The sequence below is a fragment of the Ceratotherium simum genome, chromosome 8 (assembly GCF_057802395.1).
Source record: "Ceratotherium simum simum isolate JZ-2026a chromosome 8, ASM5780239v1, whole genome shotgun sequence".
Classification (NCBI taxonomy): domain Eukaryota; kingdom Metazoa; phylum Chordata; class Mammalia; order Perissodactyla; family Rhinocerotidae; genus Ceratotherium; species Ceratotherium simum.
This window is the reverse complement of record NC_141907.1, coordinates 2,229,137-2,246,202: the sequence shown is the minus strand read 5'-3', so window position 1 is coordinate 2,246,202 and position 17,066 is coordinate 2,229,137. Positions and strand designations below refer to the sequence as shown.

Below are 17,066 nucleotides of genomic sequence, written 5' to 3'. Positions count from 1 at the left end.
TTTTAAAGATTTTATTTATTTATTTTTCCCCCAAAGCCCCAGCAGATAGTTGTCTGTCATAGCTGCACATCTTTCTAGTTGCTGTATGTGGGACGCGGGCTCAGCATGGCCAGAGGAGCGGTGCGTCGGTGCGCACCCGGGATCCGAACCTGGGCCGCCGGCAGCACAGTGCGCGCACTTAACCGCCAAGCCACGGGGCCGGCCCAGTCTAGTTTTTATAACGATCTTGGGATAGACTCAAAAGACTTCCCAAAGCTACCAAGTTGGAATACTACATTTACTACTGGGCTAAGAATTCTAACTAGGGTCAGGTAGTTGGAACTTAGTGTTTGCTGAAAAGACTTTAAGATGTTTAGTCTAATTTCCTAACCAGCGTAGTGACTTCTTCTATAGTGGCCCAAACAGAACAGGGCCTCACCACGTCCTTAATCGGCCTGTCCCATTTCCTCATTCAGCAAATAGTCACTGAGCACCTACTATGTCATGGGTGCTGGAGTACAGCAGTAAATAAACAGAAGCTGGAGAGACCTTATCATTAAAATCTTTTCTCTGACACTGAGAAATCTATCTTCCTGAGTTTTTCAACACTGCTTCTAGTATGCAACACAGAATAAGCTCTACCCCCTCTTCCACAATTAGTTTAGTTCTCAGATATTTGAAACTATCCTATCTCCTGTGTCATCTTCATGCTAAATACACTTGATTTCCTCAGTACAGTATAATGGAGATCCACAGTCATGTACAGACTTGAGTTAAAATCCTAGCTCTGCCAAGAACTGGCTATGCTGCTTTGGGGACCCTGGGCTCCTGGTCTCCTTATCCATCAAGTGAGGATGATAAGGGCTTGTACTCACAATAAAGCTCTCAATAAATGGCATCTCCCTACTATTACTATTACTAGTGGTAAAAGGAGCAGCAGTAGTAAATCATTACCATTAATGAAGCTGTTCTCTCTATAAATCCATATCTATAATATCCATTCTCTATAAATCCCTAATGCTTAGGTCTCTCTTCTCTTTTAGTTGTTTCAAAAGTGTACACGTGGTTTCCACCTTTCCCCAAAATGTTCTCCCATTAATGGTGAGTTACCTTTTTATTTCTAAAGTCAGTTCTTTTATTTTAAAAAGCTTGCTGAGGGCCAGCCCTGTGGCTTAGCGGTTAAGTGCGCGCGCTCCGCTACTGGCGGCCTGGTTTCGGATCCCGAGCGCGCACCGACGCACCGCTTCTCCAGTCATGCTGAGGCCGCGTCCCACATACAGCAACTAGAAGGATGTGCAACTATGACATACAACTATCTCCTGGGGCTTTGGGGAAAAAAAAAAGGGGGAAAAAACGAGGAGGATTGGCAATAGACGTTAGCTCAGAGCCGGTCTTCCTCAGCAAAAAGAGGAGGATTAGCATGGATGTTAGCTCAGGGCTGATCTTCCTCACAAAAAAAAAAAAAAAAAGCATGCTGATCTTTTCAACCAACTAAAACAAAACTATGCAATTGCCCCAATCCCTAAGTTAAGTTGGGTCAACACAAAACATAAAACAAGGAATTACTTTCTGTATTTATTGGTTAGGATGAAGAAAAATAAGGTTGGAAATAAGGAAAAATTAAATGTCAGATATTTTTGCTCATTTTAAAAGTTTTTATTTTGAAACAAAGAGTATTTAGAGGGTATATGTATAATTTAAGTATAATAATAATAAATCAAACACCCATGTACCCTTCAACTAGCTTCAGAAACAGAATAGGTCTAATACCTCCGAAGTAACCACTATCCTGAACTATGTGTAAAGCATTTTCTTTTCTTTATAGTTTTACCATATATATATATATATCCATCCCTAAGCAATATAGTTTAATTTTTATCTGTTTATGAACTTCATATAATTGGAATCATACTGTATTTTTCAGTAACTTTTTTCCTCAACATTATTTTTCAGATTCCTCCAGATTATGATACATATGGCTATAAATTTATTCATTTTCATTGCTATATAGTGTCCACTGGATGAATATACCATTTATGTATCCATTCTTCTATCAATGGATATGGTTTCCATTTTGCTATTAAAAACAATGCTATGGACATTCTTGTACCTGTCTCCTAGTGTACATTTTCAAGTTTCTCCAGAGTAATAAACTAGGAGATGACGCCAAATTATTTCCAAAGGGCCTAATTAAATGTAAACTCCAGTTTGTAGTGTATGATAGTTATGTGCTTCTACAACCATCTTTTTTAAAAATTAAAATCTGATGTCTGCAAAGTGGTATATTTCACTGTGGTTTTAATTTATAATTTCCTGGTTACTAAAGAGTTGAGCAACTTTTCCTATTTTTATAAGCCATTCTTATTTCTCCTTCTGTGAAATTCCTTTCTCGTCTTTTGTCAATTTTATACTAGTTCGTCCTTTTCCTATTGATAGTTCTTTATCTATTCTGGATATTAATTTTTTGTTGGCTACCTTCCAGATTGTAACTTTTATTTCCACTCTCTTTATGGTGTCTTTTAAAGATGAGAAATTTGTTCATTTTAATGTCATCAGATGTACCCATCTTTTCTTTTATGAAAGGTGCTTTTGTGTCTTAAGATATCTTTCCTTAGGTCAGAGGTTACAGGTCAACGATTTTTGCCTACATTGATCCTAAAGTTTTTAAAGTATTACCTTTCACACTTAATCCTTAATTCACTGGAATTGATTTTATGAGTATATATAGTGTAAGGCAGGAATCCAATGCAATTTTCCAATTCTGATTTTTCAATCCAATTGTGCCAGCACCAATTACTGCCTAGTCCATCCTTCCCCTGCTGATCTGCAATGCCGACTCTTTTGGATATCTGATTTCAATATAGGAGATCTGGTTCTGGGCTCTCTGTTCTGTCCCACTGGTCTATTTGTCTCTTCCTTTGCCCATAGCACACATTTTAATTACCGTCACTTTATAAGTTTGACATTTGGCAAAAAAAAAAAAAATCTCCTCACCTAGTTCATTGGGAATATCTTAGCTATTCTTAGTCTTTTTTCTTCCATATAAATTTTTATTTTATTTTATTTTATTATTATTTTGTGTATGTGTGTGAGGAAGATCAGCCCTAAGCTAACATCCATGCCAATCCTCCTCTTTTTGTAGAGGAATACTGGCCCTGGGCTAACATCTGTGCCCATCTTCCTCCACTTTATATGGGACGCCACCACAGCATCGCCTGACACGCGGTGCCTCGGTGCACGCCTGGGATCCGAACCCAGGCCACCAGCAGCAGAGTGCAAACACTTAACCGCTACGCCACGCGGCCAGCCCCTCTTCCGTATAAATTTTAGAAGCATGCTATCAGGTTCCACATTAAAAAAATACTACATAGCCATTCTAATCACTTCTTTTTTCTTCATCTATATATATATATAATTCATTCAGCTATAAACAGTATACATTTTGTATTTCTCTTCTATAATAATTTTCATTTTTCATGTTTTCACATGATCTTTATAATTATTTTCCATAGTGTATATATCCCCGCAAATTAATGTTGAATAACTGGGCCATTTCCCACCTACTGCTGGATATTTAGACTTAAAATTTTCCATTATTACAGATAATGCTATAATAAAGATATTTGTACATCATGTTTTCTTCTTTGACTTATTTCCTTAACATATATTTCCAAGAGTGAGCTTAACAGAGCTACATATTTTAATGGAAAAAGCTTAAAATATATGATTTTCTGAGTCTGAAGCAAAAAGGAAAAAGTGCTAAATACAGATGTAAAGTGAAAAAAGAGAGAAGGACATTTCAAACTAAGTGTTCTAGTCCCCAATGGACTAGTGCTGGTCTCACTGTGTGTCTTCCCACGCATCTAACGCCCCTTCTCTGTGTACGAGGAATGAACGCTAACGTCACAGATCTTAAGGTCACTCAGTGAAAACCAAATGCACCTGACTCAGTATCTCTGGCAAAGATCCATATCATGCCCCAGAAGCACAGGGCACTGATCACAAAGGTTGGCTCTAGACCACCACCTCAGAGGTTTAGCATTCCTTGGAATCCAGAATGGAGCTGAACTAAGCACCACTGGTTACAAATCCATATGTGAAAAACACCTACGTGTGTGTTGAGTACGGAGAAAAGGGTAAAACGATCTAAACGGCTGTTAACACCGGTTGCTTCAAGGGAAATAAGAGTATTGGCAGGATTATGACTTCTTCTTTAGACATGTGTAAGGTACTATACTATAAGCAGGTAATATATTAATAATTAAAATTATCCAATAAAAGAAATTAAACGAAAAAACAGAGACTGGAACAAGTTTAAAAGTCAAAGGAAGGAAGCAGTTCAAAGAAAGAGGCTATCTCTACAAAAGAGCAAAGAAAGAAAACAGAAACCTGACAATGCATTAGGAATCTAAGAAGGCAGGAGGGGATGGAATTCTTGGCTTGGCTGTAGGTAGGAGGTGGGACGTTCTAACAGGTGGTCAGGAGGATAGAATGGGTACAAACTTCAGTAAAGAGTTCCCATTTTCTCTGTGAAATGAGGTGGTCATTTGCTGGGAGAAGGAGGTCAGGAGTTTTGAAGATAGTACAGATAATAAAGAAATCTTAGTGAGCTTGTAAGAGAGATGTCCTACAGTTGCCAGGCAGTGCTATAGGTCCATTTGAGATTGAGGCTGTAAATCTAAGGAGAAAGTCAATAGGCTCTGTTGTAAGGCTCTCTGTAGCAGGATCTGGCTGCTCAGGAGCACGGAGAGATAGTATGGTATTGGCAAAGAGTGTTACTAAAATGACAGACCAAGAAATCCAAGCTGGACAAAATAGGGAGTGAATATGGACTGATGGATTAGAATACAGAACAGAAGATCCACAAAGGCAGGACTTGTTTCATTCACTGATATAGCCCCAGAGTTAGAACAACGCTTGGTACAGAGCAATAAATGTTTATAGCACCCAGTAAATATTTATTGCAAGAGTGAACTGAAGAAAACAGAGGTCCTGATACTGTTAAGAAACAAGTGTAGGGGCCAGCCCAGTGGCGCAAGCGGCTAAGTGTGCACGCTCCGCTGCAGCAGCCCGGAGTTCGCCGGTTCGGATCCCAAGCGCACATCGACGCACCGCTCGGCAAGCCATGCTGTGGCGGCATCCCATATAAAGTGGAGGAAGATGGGCATGGATGTTAGCCCAGGGCCAGTCTTCCTCGGCAAAAAGAGGATGATTGGCAGATGTTAGCTCAGAGCCGATCTTCCTCACAAAAAAAAAAAAGAAATAAGTGTAAAAGATAGAAGGCTTTGGTCAGAGTAGGAAAGGATATATCTTCATTCTTACATTTTTAGGCATAAAAAAATTTTAGGAACTGCCTATAATTTGTAAATACTCATTTATTACATTAGAATGCAAGAAAGGAGTTTTAAAGAACTACTGTTCTCATAATTTTTAATTCAAACTGGCTAATTCTCAGATTATTATACTCTGCAGTCAGGAAGCAGAAGGAAGGTGTTCCATGATTGACTTCAGTTCAGCCAGCTTCCCTCTTCTCCTAAACGGAAAGAGGTGGTGCCAAACACACAATATTCCATTTGTCATTCAGTTACTACCTCATTTAATACTTACTGTGATATGATTGTAGATCAGCTGAGACCATCCAAAGAGATCTGCTAGTCTGTAAAATGCTGCCAACTTACACCGCAATAATTTCTCCCCTTTGTCATAGGCAATTGAATCAGATCCTCTAAGATCATTCACAGGAGTCACCATACCAAGACCTGAAATAAAGAAAAACAAAACTCAAAAAGATTTAATATTTCTGGGCCGGCCCCGTGGCTTAGCGGTTAAGTGCGTGCGCTCCGCTGCTGGCGGCCTGGGTTCGGATCCCAGGCGCACACCAACGCACCACTTCTCTGGGCATGCTGAGGCCATGTCCCACATACAGAAACTAGAAGGATGTGCAGCTATGACATACAACTATGTACTGGGGCTTTGGGGGAAAAATAAATTAATTAATTTAAAAAAAAAAAGATTTAATATTTCTTATCAAATGTAAATCAAACAATAATGGTTCTGAGATATCAATCTTCCACACTAGGCCATAAAGTAAGTCTTGAAAACTTCAAAGACTATTTCATAAAGAGCATGTTCACCAACATTAATACAATTAAGTTAGAAAACAGTAACAAAAAGGTAGAAAAATCTGTGGGATGCAGTAAAGCAATACTTAGAAGAAAATTTATAGTATTAAATATATATATTAGAAAATAAGAAAGGTTTTTAAAAAAATGATCTAGGTTTCTACCTTATGAAACAAGAAAAAGAGCAAATTAAATCCAAAAATAAGAAGAAAAAAGGAACAATAAAGATAAAAGCCGATGGGCCGGCCCTGTGGCTTGGTGGTTAAGTGCGCGCGCTGCGACGCTGGTGGCCCGGGTTCGGATCCTGGGTGCGCATTGAGGCACCACTTCTCCGTTCATCCTGGGGCCGAGTCCCACATACAGCAACTAGAAGGATGTGCAGCTATGACACACAACTATCCACTGGGGTTTTGGGGGGAAAAAATAAAAAAATAAACAAAATCTTAAAAAAAAAAAAAGATAAAAGCCGATATCAAACAGAAAAATCATAGAGAAAAACTGATTTAATCTTGACAAGATTAAAAATGAAACAAAATGAAAAATGAAACAAAACAAAATAAAATACATCTCTAGTCAGACTCATTAACAAAACACAGCGAAGATACAAATTATCAGTATGAAGAAGTAGAGAGGGAACATCAATAGTATCCTACAGATATTAAAAGGATAATAAAGTGATAATATGAACAACTACGTCAGCAAATTTTTTAACTTAGATGAAACAGACCAATTCCTTGAAAGACACAAGCTACCAAAGCTCACTCCAGAAGAAATAGATATCCTGAATAGCCCTATTTCCATTAAGATGAATTTGCAGTTAAAAACATTCCCATAAAGAAAATTCTAAGCCCAGATGACTTCACTGTGAATTCTATCACACATTTAAGGAAGAAATAATACCAATTCTATACAACCTCTTCCAGAAAATTCTACACAAACTCTCTAGAACACTTTCCGACTCATTCTATTAAGGCCCAGTATTACCTTGATACCAAACCACACTAAAACATTACATGACATGACATGACAAGAAAAAACAGACCAATATCTCTCATGAACACAGACTAAAAAATATTTAAAATTCAGGGGCCGGCCCCGTGGCTTAGCGGTTAAGTGCGCGCGCTCCGCTGTTGGCGGCCCGGGTTCGGATCCCGGGCGAGCACCGACACACCGCTTCTCCGGCCATGCTGAGGCCGCGTCCCACATACAGCAACTAGAAGGATGTGCAACTACGACACACAACTATCTACTGGGGCTTTGGGGGAAAAATAAATAAATAAAAAATCTTTAAAATTTTAGCAAATAATCCAGCAATATATAAAAAGAATGACACATCATGATTGGCTGGGGGGGGGGGAGGCACACGTGGGTGTTATCTCCGGAATGCAAGGTTGGTTCACTATTCAAAAACCAATCAATATACTTCACCATATCAAACTAAAACAGAAAAACCATGGGATCAGTTTAATAGATGCAGAAAAAGCATTTCACAAAATGCAACATCCATTCCGGATAAAAGCTCTCAGCAAATCAGGAATAGAAGGGAAGTCCTCCATTTGATAAGGGGTATCTACCAAAAAACCTACCACTAACATCAAACATAATGATGAAAGACTGAAATGTTTTTTTCCTAAGATCAGGAACAACACAAGGATGTATACTCTTGTGCTCCTACTGAATACTGTACTGGGGATTCTAACCAGTTCAATAAGGCAAGAAAAAGGAAAAGAAACAAACAAAAACATACACACTGGAAAGGAAGAAAAAAAGTATTTGATTGCATAACCTACTTGGTCACGACATAATTATAAGCGTTATATATTGCTAGATTTAATTGCTTTCTTTTGAATTATGAACTATCTCAAGCATCCAGAAAAGTATACAGAATACAATCACGTCTATCATCTCGATTCAACATATGCCAATCTTCTACTTTAGATTTTACTTTTTAAAAATTGTTTTTTAGAAGATTTTCAGAAGATGTTGGCAGTGGCAGTATAGTTTTTGAATTTTCTTAAATCTCTATCCCAACCCTGCACAAAAAATTTAACTAGAACAACTAGGCGAGCAAAACTGAAAACCCAAGGATGATACCTACAACAAAACTAAGTAACAAGGTCAACCCTGAAATTGAAAATAGAAAGAGGCAGGGTTGACACAGACAGAGTACATGATATCAGCATCTGTGGATGAGGAAACAGAAGAAAGCCATGGACCATTTGTCAAACCTGACACTCCCAAAAGAATCAATAAGAACTCACTAGAGGGGCCAGCTCCGTGGCTTAGCGGTTGAGTGCGCTCACTCTGATGCTGGCGGCCCGGGTTCGGATCCCGGGCGCGCCCCGAGGCACCACTTCTCCGTCCAACGCGAGGCCGAGTCCCACGTACAGCAACTAGAAGGATGTGAACCTATGGCATACAACTATCTACTGGGGCTTTGGGGGGAAAAAAATGAATAAATAAAATCTTTAAAAAAAAAAAAAAAAGAACTCACTAGAAAGCTCAGAGGGCCAGTCTGAGAACAGCAGCTGAAACCAAAAGGAGTTCTGCACGCTTTAATCCTTAAAAATTCTCCAAACTAACATCCAAAACTGTCTTTCAGGACAAAGTCTCACACTAAGAAATTTGTGGATATTAGAACTCAGAGCAGCACAGGATCATCAAGAAAAGAAAAGGCCTAGATAAAAAGCAAGTGGGGAGCAGAACTGGATTCCCTTAAATAAGCTGCCATATCTTTTAGCACTTCACAAAAGCAACAGAAGAGGGAGCTCCTGAGCCATGACAGTAGAACAGCTTTCCTGAACCAGACTCCTCCAGGAAAACTAATTTCATGTAAAAACGAACAGAAAAATCTCGTGATCAAACACCATACAAAAATTAATATAAGAAAAAAGAGCAGAATCAAATCCCTACAGATAATGAAAGCACACAAGAAAGACATCTCCACAAAAGAGATGAAAACTACAACCTATTATTTCATAACAAGGAAAAGAAAGGCATTAAAAAATAATAAAAGATATGAAAAAACATTGAATATAATTAGAAAAATTCAGAAATGAGGGCTAGAGCACAGAAGGAATTAGATATAAATAAAAAATAATTTAAAAAATAAATACTAAACTAAAAGGAGGAGGAAAGAAGGTTTGAAAAGGAAGAAAATTTTTTTTAATCATAAAGAAATGAAGGTTGGGCCGGCCCAGTGGCACAGCGGGTAAGTGCGCGTGCTCCGCTTCGGCGGCCCAGGGTTTGCAGGCTCGCATCCTGGGTGCGCACCGACGCACCACCTGTCGAGCCATGCTGTGGCGGGGTCCCATATAAAGAAGAGGAAGGTGGGCACAGATGTTAGCCCAGGGCCAGTCTTCCTCAGCAAAAAGAGGAGGATTGGTGTCGGATGTTAGCTCAGGGCTAGTCTTCCCCACAAAAAAATAAAATAAAATAAAAAAATAAAAAAAAATAAAGAAATGAAGGAAGTGATAAAAAGGATTTGAGAAAAAGTGACAAAAAAGTTAAAGAAGAGAGACAAAGAAAATCCAACATGCATATAACAGGAATCCCTGAAGAAGGAAACAAAAGCAAGGGAACAGAATAAATACTAAAAACCAATTCAAGAAAATATTGCTAAAATAAAAAAGATTTGGAAGGGCACAACATGGGAGAAAATTAACCCAGAATGACCAACACTAAGATAGATTCTGGTAAAATTGCTGGACTCTAAAGAAAAAAAAAAATAGTTTGAGCATCCAGGAAAAGAGACCAAGTCACTTATATGGAAAGATTATCTTCAAATTTTAATAGCAAGACTTTGGGCCAGAAGAAAACAAATGATGTATTTAAGATACATAAAATAGGAAAATGTGAGCCAAGGATTTACACCCAAACTAACCAAACCAATTAACATTGAGGTACAAAAGCCACAGCCTGCAGGAACTCAGACATAATCATTTCCACAAGTGTTTTCTGAGAGTCTACTACAGAAGGAACTTCAGACAACCAAAATGACTAGGGGGACACTGATACAAGGACTGGTGGTGAGCATTAAACATATATTTATTACAGAATTAAGGTATTAATTATAACACTAAATGAACATTAAAAGGGGAAGATCATAATATGTAATAGGTTATATGCTCTGACAACAGAGTATATTTTAACACACAAAGAGAGAACATATTGTTGGTATAGTACTGGTATTGTGTGTGATATGTGGGAAAAAGCAAATGAGTAATTATGTAATATTCTAGTTTTGTTATTCCTGGTGTCCTCGAGAACCAGAATTCTTGTTGTGGAAGAAAGGAGAACAAATGTCAGATAGAAGAGATTAAGTAAAAACCCCTGAGAACTGAATTTTAACTGGAATTATGAGTATAATTCCAATATACTCATAATTCCAATATACTAATATAGTATATAATTCACAGTAATATTTATTTCCTAGTTCTGTCCACTAAAAAGGCCTAGAAAGAATGACTAACTCAGTAGCAATGAATATCCCTAGCACCCAGACTAAAATTCTATTTCCCACAAAAACAAATCAAGGTTTCTTAGAGAAATGGCTGATTCCAGATCTGGAGTAGCAAATGTCCAAAATGAGCCTAGAACATCTCCTCAAGGGAGATGACTTGGAAGCTGTCAAAGACTACCAGGTTCGGGAGCAACTCGGAGAGGCTTCCACTGGTCCAAGACGGGACAATGCGAGTATCAAAAAGGACAACTGCAATGTTTTGAAACATATCAAATACATTTAAATCTACGAGTTCAAAATAGTATTAAAAAAATAATAATAATTGGTCACCTTAGAAGGGTGACAGGAAACCAAATTCTTATTTTGAAAGGGTTAACCTTCCTATACAAACTGTACCACTAGGTAATCAAGAAGAGCTGAGGGGAAGTTTCTTTTTGTGTGTGTGTCAAGGGCTGACTTTCAATAGATCTTAGCGAGGAAGCTGCTCTGCTGCACACAAAACCCTGACCCAGAAGCAGGTTGTCTAGGAATGGTTTAGTATCAGGTTCCCCACGAATATGCGCTGAGTGAGGGGGAAGGGGTGACCCCCGCTTCCAGCTGTGCCCCATTTCCCAGGGAAGTTTCTCTTTACAGAAATATTCTAATAAATATAGAGAAAGGAATGATAGAATTAAAATATCACAACCTTAGAAGCTTTATTAAATTAATGGATCTAGGCATTGAGCATCAATGGCTGCTAACAACACAAAAAGAAACAACCAGACTTATGTGTCTATGGATAGAACACCTATGAAGAAAGGCTTGCTAAGGAGCCGGGCCCGTGGCGTAGCGGTTAAGTGCACGCGCTCCACTACTGGCGGCCCGGGTTCAGATCCCGGGCGCGCACCGACACACTGCTTGTCCAGCCATGCTGAGGCCGTGTCCCACATACAGCAACTAGAAGGAGGCGCAACTATGACGTACAACTATCTACTGGGGCTTTGGGGAAGAAAAAAGGAGGAGGATGCGCAATAGATGTTAGCTCAGAGCCGGTCTTCCTCAGCGAAAAAAAAGAGGAGGATTAGCACAGATGTTAGCTCAGGGCCGATCTTCCTCACAATAAAAAAAAAAAGAAAAGAAAAGAAAGGCTTGCTAAAAAACTGAATCCAAATACAGTAAAGCTTCTAGATCCAACTACCAATTTACTGTAAATAGAGAAGACAAAAGAACATGGTAGCAGCACCATGGAGATGGAACCAGCAAAATTCAGACTGTGGCAAACTCTACAGGTCAATAAACCCATTTTCTTTAAATTTAAAGTGTAAGGAGAAAAAAAAGAGACGGAGGGGTAACTTGTAGCTTTAAAAAGGCTTAAGAGACATTAAGTAAAAACAGACAAAAACTAAATCATAGTATTTAGGAAGCCCATTTGGGTAATGAAACCATAAAGAAAAGCCAGCCAGTGATTACCACCCAAGTCAAGATGGTAGTTTCTTTTCAGAGGGTGATGAGGGTAGGGCCAGCAACTGATAAACCTTTATTTCTGACCGGGATGGTGGTTATAAAGGTGTTCACCTTAAACTCATTCTTAAGTTATATATCATTTGTTCCATGCCATTTATATATGTTATATTTTACAACAAAGGGTAAAATTTGTCTTTAAATTTTTATTATTGAGAAACTAACTGTTAGATAAAATTAAAACTACAGTCATGTGCCATACAACAATATTTCAGTCAATGATGAACTGCATATATGACGGTGGTCCCATAAGATTAGCACCACATAGCCTAGGTGTGTAGTAAGCTATACCATCTTAGTTTGTGTAAGTGCCCTCTATGATGTCTGCACAACGACAAAATCTCCTAATAACACAGTTGTCAGAACATATCCTCGTCATTAAGTGACTCATGACTGTAACTGGATTTCTTTCCTTCTTCCTTTCGTTTGTTGGTATGGCATTATTGAAATAAAATTTCCTTTATCCCTGATTAGAAGATAATATACAAGTAAATACATTACATTATTTTTTTATCATCTAATTCATGAAATATCACTGGAATCCATTAAAAATTCGTGTGAGGGGCCAGCTTGGTGGTGCAAGTGGTTAAGTACACGCGCTCCGCTGCGGCAGCCCAGGGTTCGCTGGTTTGGATCCCAGGAGCGCACCGACGCACTGCTTGTTGAGCCATGCTGTGGCGGCGTCCCATATAAAGTAGAGGAAGATGGGCATGGATGTCAGCTCAGGGCCAGTCTTCCTCAGAAAAAAGAGGAGGATTGGCATCAGACGTTAGCTCAGGGCTGATCTTCCTCACACACACAAAAAAACAATTCGTGTGAAAACATAAAAACCTTACTGACTGCCATTTGACTTCAGGATGGAAGTTTGAGTCAGTAAATTAAATGTGATTCTTAATACTCTCTAGACATTAATGATATATCACTCTGGTGAATGTCAGTCAACTTCTAAGAATACCATGGAACAAACAGCAAATGCCAGGTGATCTAACAGAAACCAATACCTTACGTTGGTCCATCAGAGGCTGACTATCCAACTAGAACCATCAGAGATTGATCCAAGGCACAGTATACAGCAGGTCAAACTAGCTGATGCTCAACTTACCCTGGGCTTCACCTTGTCATGTGAACGTTTACAAATTCAATAACCATGGCAAAGCTCCACTTCTGCATGAGTAACTATTCTTTGCTCACATTCACCCAACCAACATTTTTCCTCTGGCTTTCTTCTGGAATTTTTCTCTCTCTCACTCATTTGCAAGCAGCAGTGAGGAATGGTGGATAAAAAATGGTGACCTGGGCCGGCCCTGTGGCTTGGTGGTTAAGTGCGCGCACTGCAATGCTGGTGGCCCGGGTTCGGATCCCGGGTGCGCATTGAGGCACCACTTCTCCGTCCATCCTGAGGCCGAGTCCCTCATACAGCAACTAGAAGGATGTGCAGCTATGACATACAACTATCTACTGGGGCTTTGGGGGGAAAAAATAAAATAAATAAAATCTTTAAAAAAAAAAAAAATGGTGACCTGGTTGAAATGAATTGCTACTTCACAAGCATTATTTCTGATTAGTTTATTTTAATTCACAAAGGGAAGCCACATTAGAAGTCATCTGCCTGAGAAATAACAGTCTCACTGGCTCATAAAAAAAGAGTCCTGTATGTTCAAAAGACATTTTCAGGCTTACAGCCTATCTTTTACCATAAACTAACACACATTAATTTTCAAAAAACTCAATTCTATGTATTACATACTGTGTGCCCAACTATTTCACACGAGAAAGCATCAGGAAATTTTACCTGGAAAATGACTGAGCATGAATACAGAGTCGAGAACTACTCACTCATGTTTAACGCAGCCATTCCTCCTTGTGGAGCTGCTGGGTAGACATTTGGTACATTCATGGTCATAAAATCTGCAATCTGCTGTAATGCCAACAGGCCTGTGGGATTTTTCCCCTTCTTAAATTGTTCCTGTATCATTGATTCCAATTCTTCACAGAAAGCCTAATAAAAGGCAAATTAAAACAGTGAGATAGCATTTCTTTTCTGTTCATAACTATCACGTAAATCGATTTGATGTTTGTTTTCATCCAGTGCTGGAAAGGTAAATGGATATTCTCATACATTGCTACTTGGAGCACAAATTGGTACATTCTTTCTGGAAAGTAATTTAATAATATAAAAGCTTAAAAATTTGAAAATTCTATTCCTAGGAATCTTTTCTAAAGAAATAACCAAGAATGTGCTCAAAGATTTATTCATAAGTATGCTCATTCCAGCGTTACCGATATAAGGGAAACAATACAGTCTACATTTTAAACAGTAGAAGCCTGATTAAATACACTGACCCTCCTTTACAATAGAATTCTATGCATGCACTCACCATGACAGGCCAAAAACAATTAAATAACATAAGATTACTCTTGAATCTTTTTTTTTTCTTTTTTTGAGGAAGATTAGCCCTGAGCTAGCTAACATCCAATGCCAATCCTCTTTTTGCTGAGGAAGACTGGCCCTGGGCTAACATCCGTGCCCATCTTCCTCCACTTTATATGGACGCTGCCACAGCATGGCTTAATAAGCAGTGCGTCGGCCTGCACCTGGGATCTGAATCCGTGAACCCCAGGCTGCCGAGGCAGAACGTGCGAACTTAACCGCTATGCCACCAGGCTAGCCCCACTCTTGATATATTTTTGAGTGAAAAAAGTTATAAAGGGGCCAGCCCCGTGGCTTAGCGGTTAAGTGCACGCGCTCCGCTGCTGGCGGCCCGGGTTCGGATCCCGGGTGTGCACCGACGCACCGCTTCTCCGGCCACACTGAGGCCGCGTCCCACATACAGCAACTAGAAGGATGTGCAGCTATGACATACAACTATCTATGGGACTTTGGGGGAAAAAATAAATAAATAAATAAAATTATAGAAAAAAGTTATAAAGCAATATAACCAGTTTTTGTAAGAGTAAATACATATCTAAACATAGAAAAAGACTAAAAGTAAATAAATCAAAATGTTCACTGTAATTCTCTTAGTGATAGAATTATTAGTAATTTTCAGATTCTACTTCATGCTTCTCAGTATTTTCTTCAAAATACATTTTTTGAAATTACCTTTTAGAAGTTGGAAAAGGAACCCTAAAATGTTCGCCCCTTATCAAATAATCCTAAATTAGGCAGAAACATTAAGTTGGGTTGTGATTTTAATATAAAGTCACTACTGAAACAATACAGATAATTTCCAATTTCCCCAAACTGCAGTAAAACAATTTTTTCACATAGCCTATAAAGAAATAAATATCTTATTAAATAATTCTAAATAATATCTAATATGGAAATGTAGCTCACTGAATGATTACCCATATCTGATTATAAGCACTCCAAGGGCTTCTGGATGATTCTATTACTAAACTTATTTCTAGTTTTTCACTGCTTGAGCTGAAAAGATACACTGCCAAGGGACAGTCTATGTATACCTATCACTTAAGGGAAGCAGGCCACAAACAAACGTATTACTGTTAATTCAATGGTATAAAAGAATGTTAAGAACCAAGAGCCCTTTGAGGAGCCTCTATCTACCATATCATGATAAATAATGTCATAGATCATATTCTGTGGTAGTCAAGAAGGGAAGGAAAAGCTGATAGGTGCTTTGACTGCAAGGAAACAACAAAATAAATCAGCAAAACATGGTTTTTCAGTCATCTTTGTTATCAATGCAGAATGCACTGATATAGATAGATACACATAGATATAGATAAAAAGACACAGATAGCCTCTACTAAACATCACTGAGTATGCCGGGCAGAGGAGATGCAAAAGCTGAATTAAACAAGCTCCCTGTCCTCATGGGCCCTCAATCTGAAAAAAATCAAACAATCTAGTCCAATAGTTTTCAAATCCACATACATCTCTATGGGAAGCTCAACTCAACACAACACTACAACATGTACTACATATATACACTATACTACAATTCAACATACATATATAGGCACTGAGGATCTATAGATAGAAAAGATGGTTCTTGCCATCAATGAACTTAAAGCTTAGTAAGGAAAACACAAAAAGAAAAAAACCACAGTACAAGGTGCCCTCTGGATCAACAGCATTCCAGCTGACCTGTATGTGCAATAAGGAGCTGAGTTTACAGTAACCAGTGAGGCCTGGAGCTACCCATCTGGATCCCAGTCTGGCATCAGCCAGCAGTCACCGTGGGCCAATGATCTTACGTGCTTCTTTGGTCCTAACTCCTGATGGTTCAACATGCACAATCTCACCCTAAGCTTCCTTACCACCTCTCCTCCAATCACCCTGTCGTCCAACTCACCTCAGCCTCCCATTTCCATCGTCATGCCTTAGACCTGCTCGTTCCTAGTAACTGTGCCCCTCTTCAATCTCAGAGCCAGGCATGTGCCCTCCAAACACCCCTTCCTGGTCTCCAGTTCACCCTTTCTTCAACCCCATCGTGACCCTAACACCTTTCACCTTACCTTCCCTGTGTCCTGACCTCCCTCACCCAGCTTAGACCCTCGGTTTAACATTATAATCATTCCCTTGCTTACATCTTCAACTCTCTACCATTTCCTCTGACAAAATCCCAACCCTAGTTAAATTCAACCCTCCACCCCTTCTACTTACACTGCTGAAAGTGGCTGGAGGAAAAGACAAGACAGTGCTGCGCTGTCTCACTGTGAATTCATGACCACTGACCTGAGCGCACCCTCGCATTAACCCAGCGACCAATCTCAATTTTCCTTGCTCGTTCCCTCACCCACTTTTCACTCCTTCTCTCTCCTCAAACCTCCTGCACTATTCCCTGTGCCCATGCTCAGCAGATGACTCCACTTACATTTCACTGAGAACAGAGAATTAGTCTAGAGAAAACTTTCCAAGTTCCCTCTCGCATCTACCCAACTTTCAGAATCTGTGCCCACAGAGCGGGCCTTCCCATTCCTTACTGAGGCTGAACTATTCATGCTCCGAAAACCAAGAAACCAACATTTCCATTAAG

General features: G+C 39.2%; 1 protein-coding gene across 6 annotated transcripts in view; it reads right to left on the bottom strand.

The window, feature by feature from the left end:
• The window catches only part of ADD1 (adducin 1), a 95,192-nt gene that overhangs the window by 26,430 nt on the left and 51,696 nt on the right, over nucleotides 1-17,066 (bottom strand). For all 6 annotated transcript variants that reach the window (XM_014788836.2, XM_087434832.1, XM_004432232.3 and 3 more), the window contains exons 3-4: nucleotides 13,900-14,062; nucleotides 5,587-5,738 (exon numbers count right to left, since the gene is read on the bottom strand). In XM_014788836.2, the coding sequence (XP_014644322.1) occupies nucleotides 5,587-5,738; nucleotides 13,900-14,062 (315 nt within the window). The remainder of the gene's footprint in view (nucleotides 1-5,586; nucleotides 5,739-13,899; nucleotides 14,063-17,066) is intronic.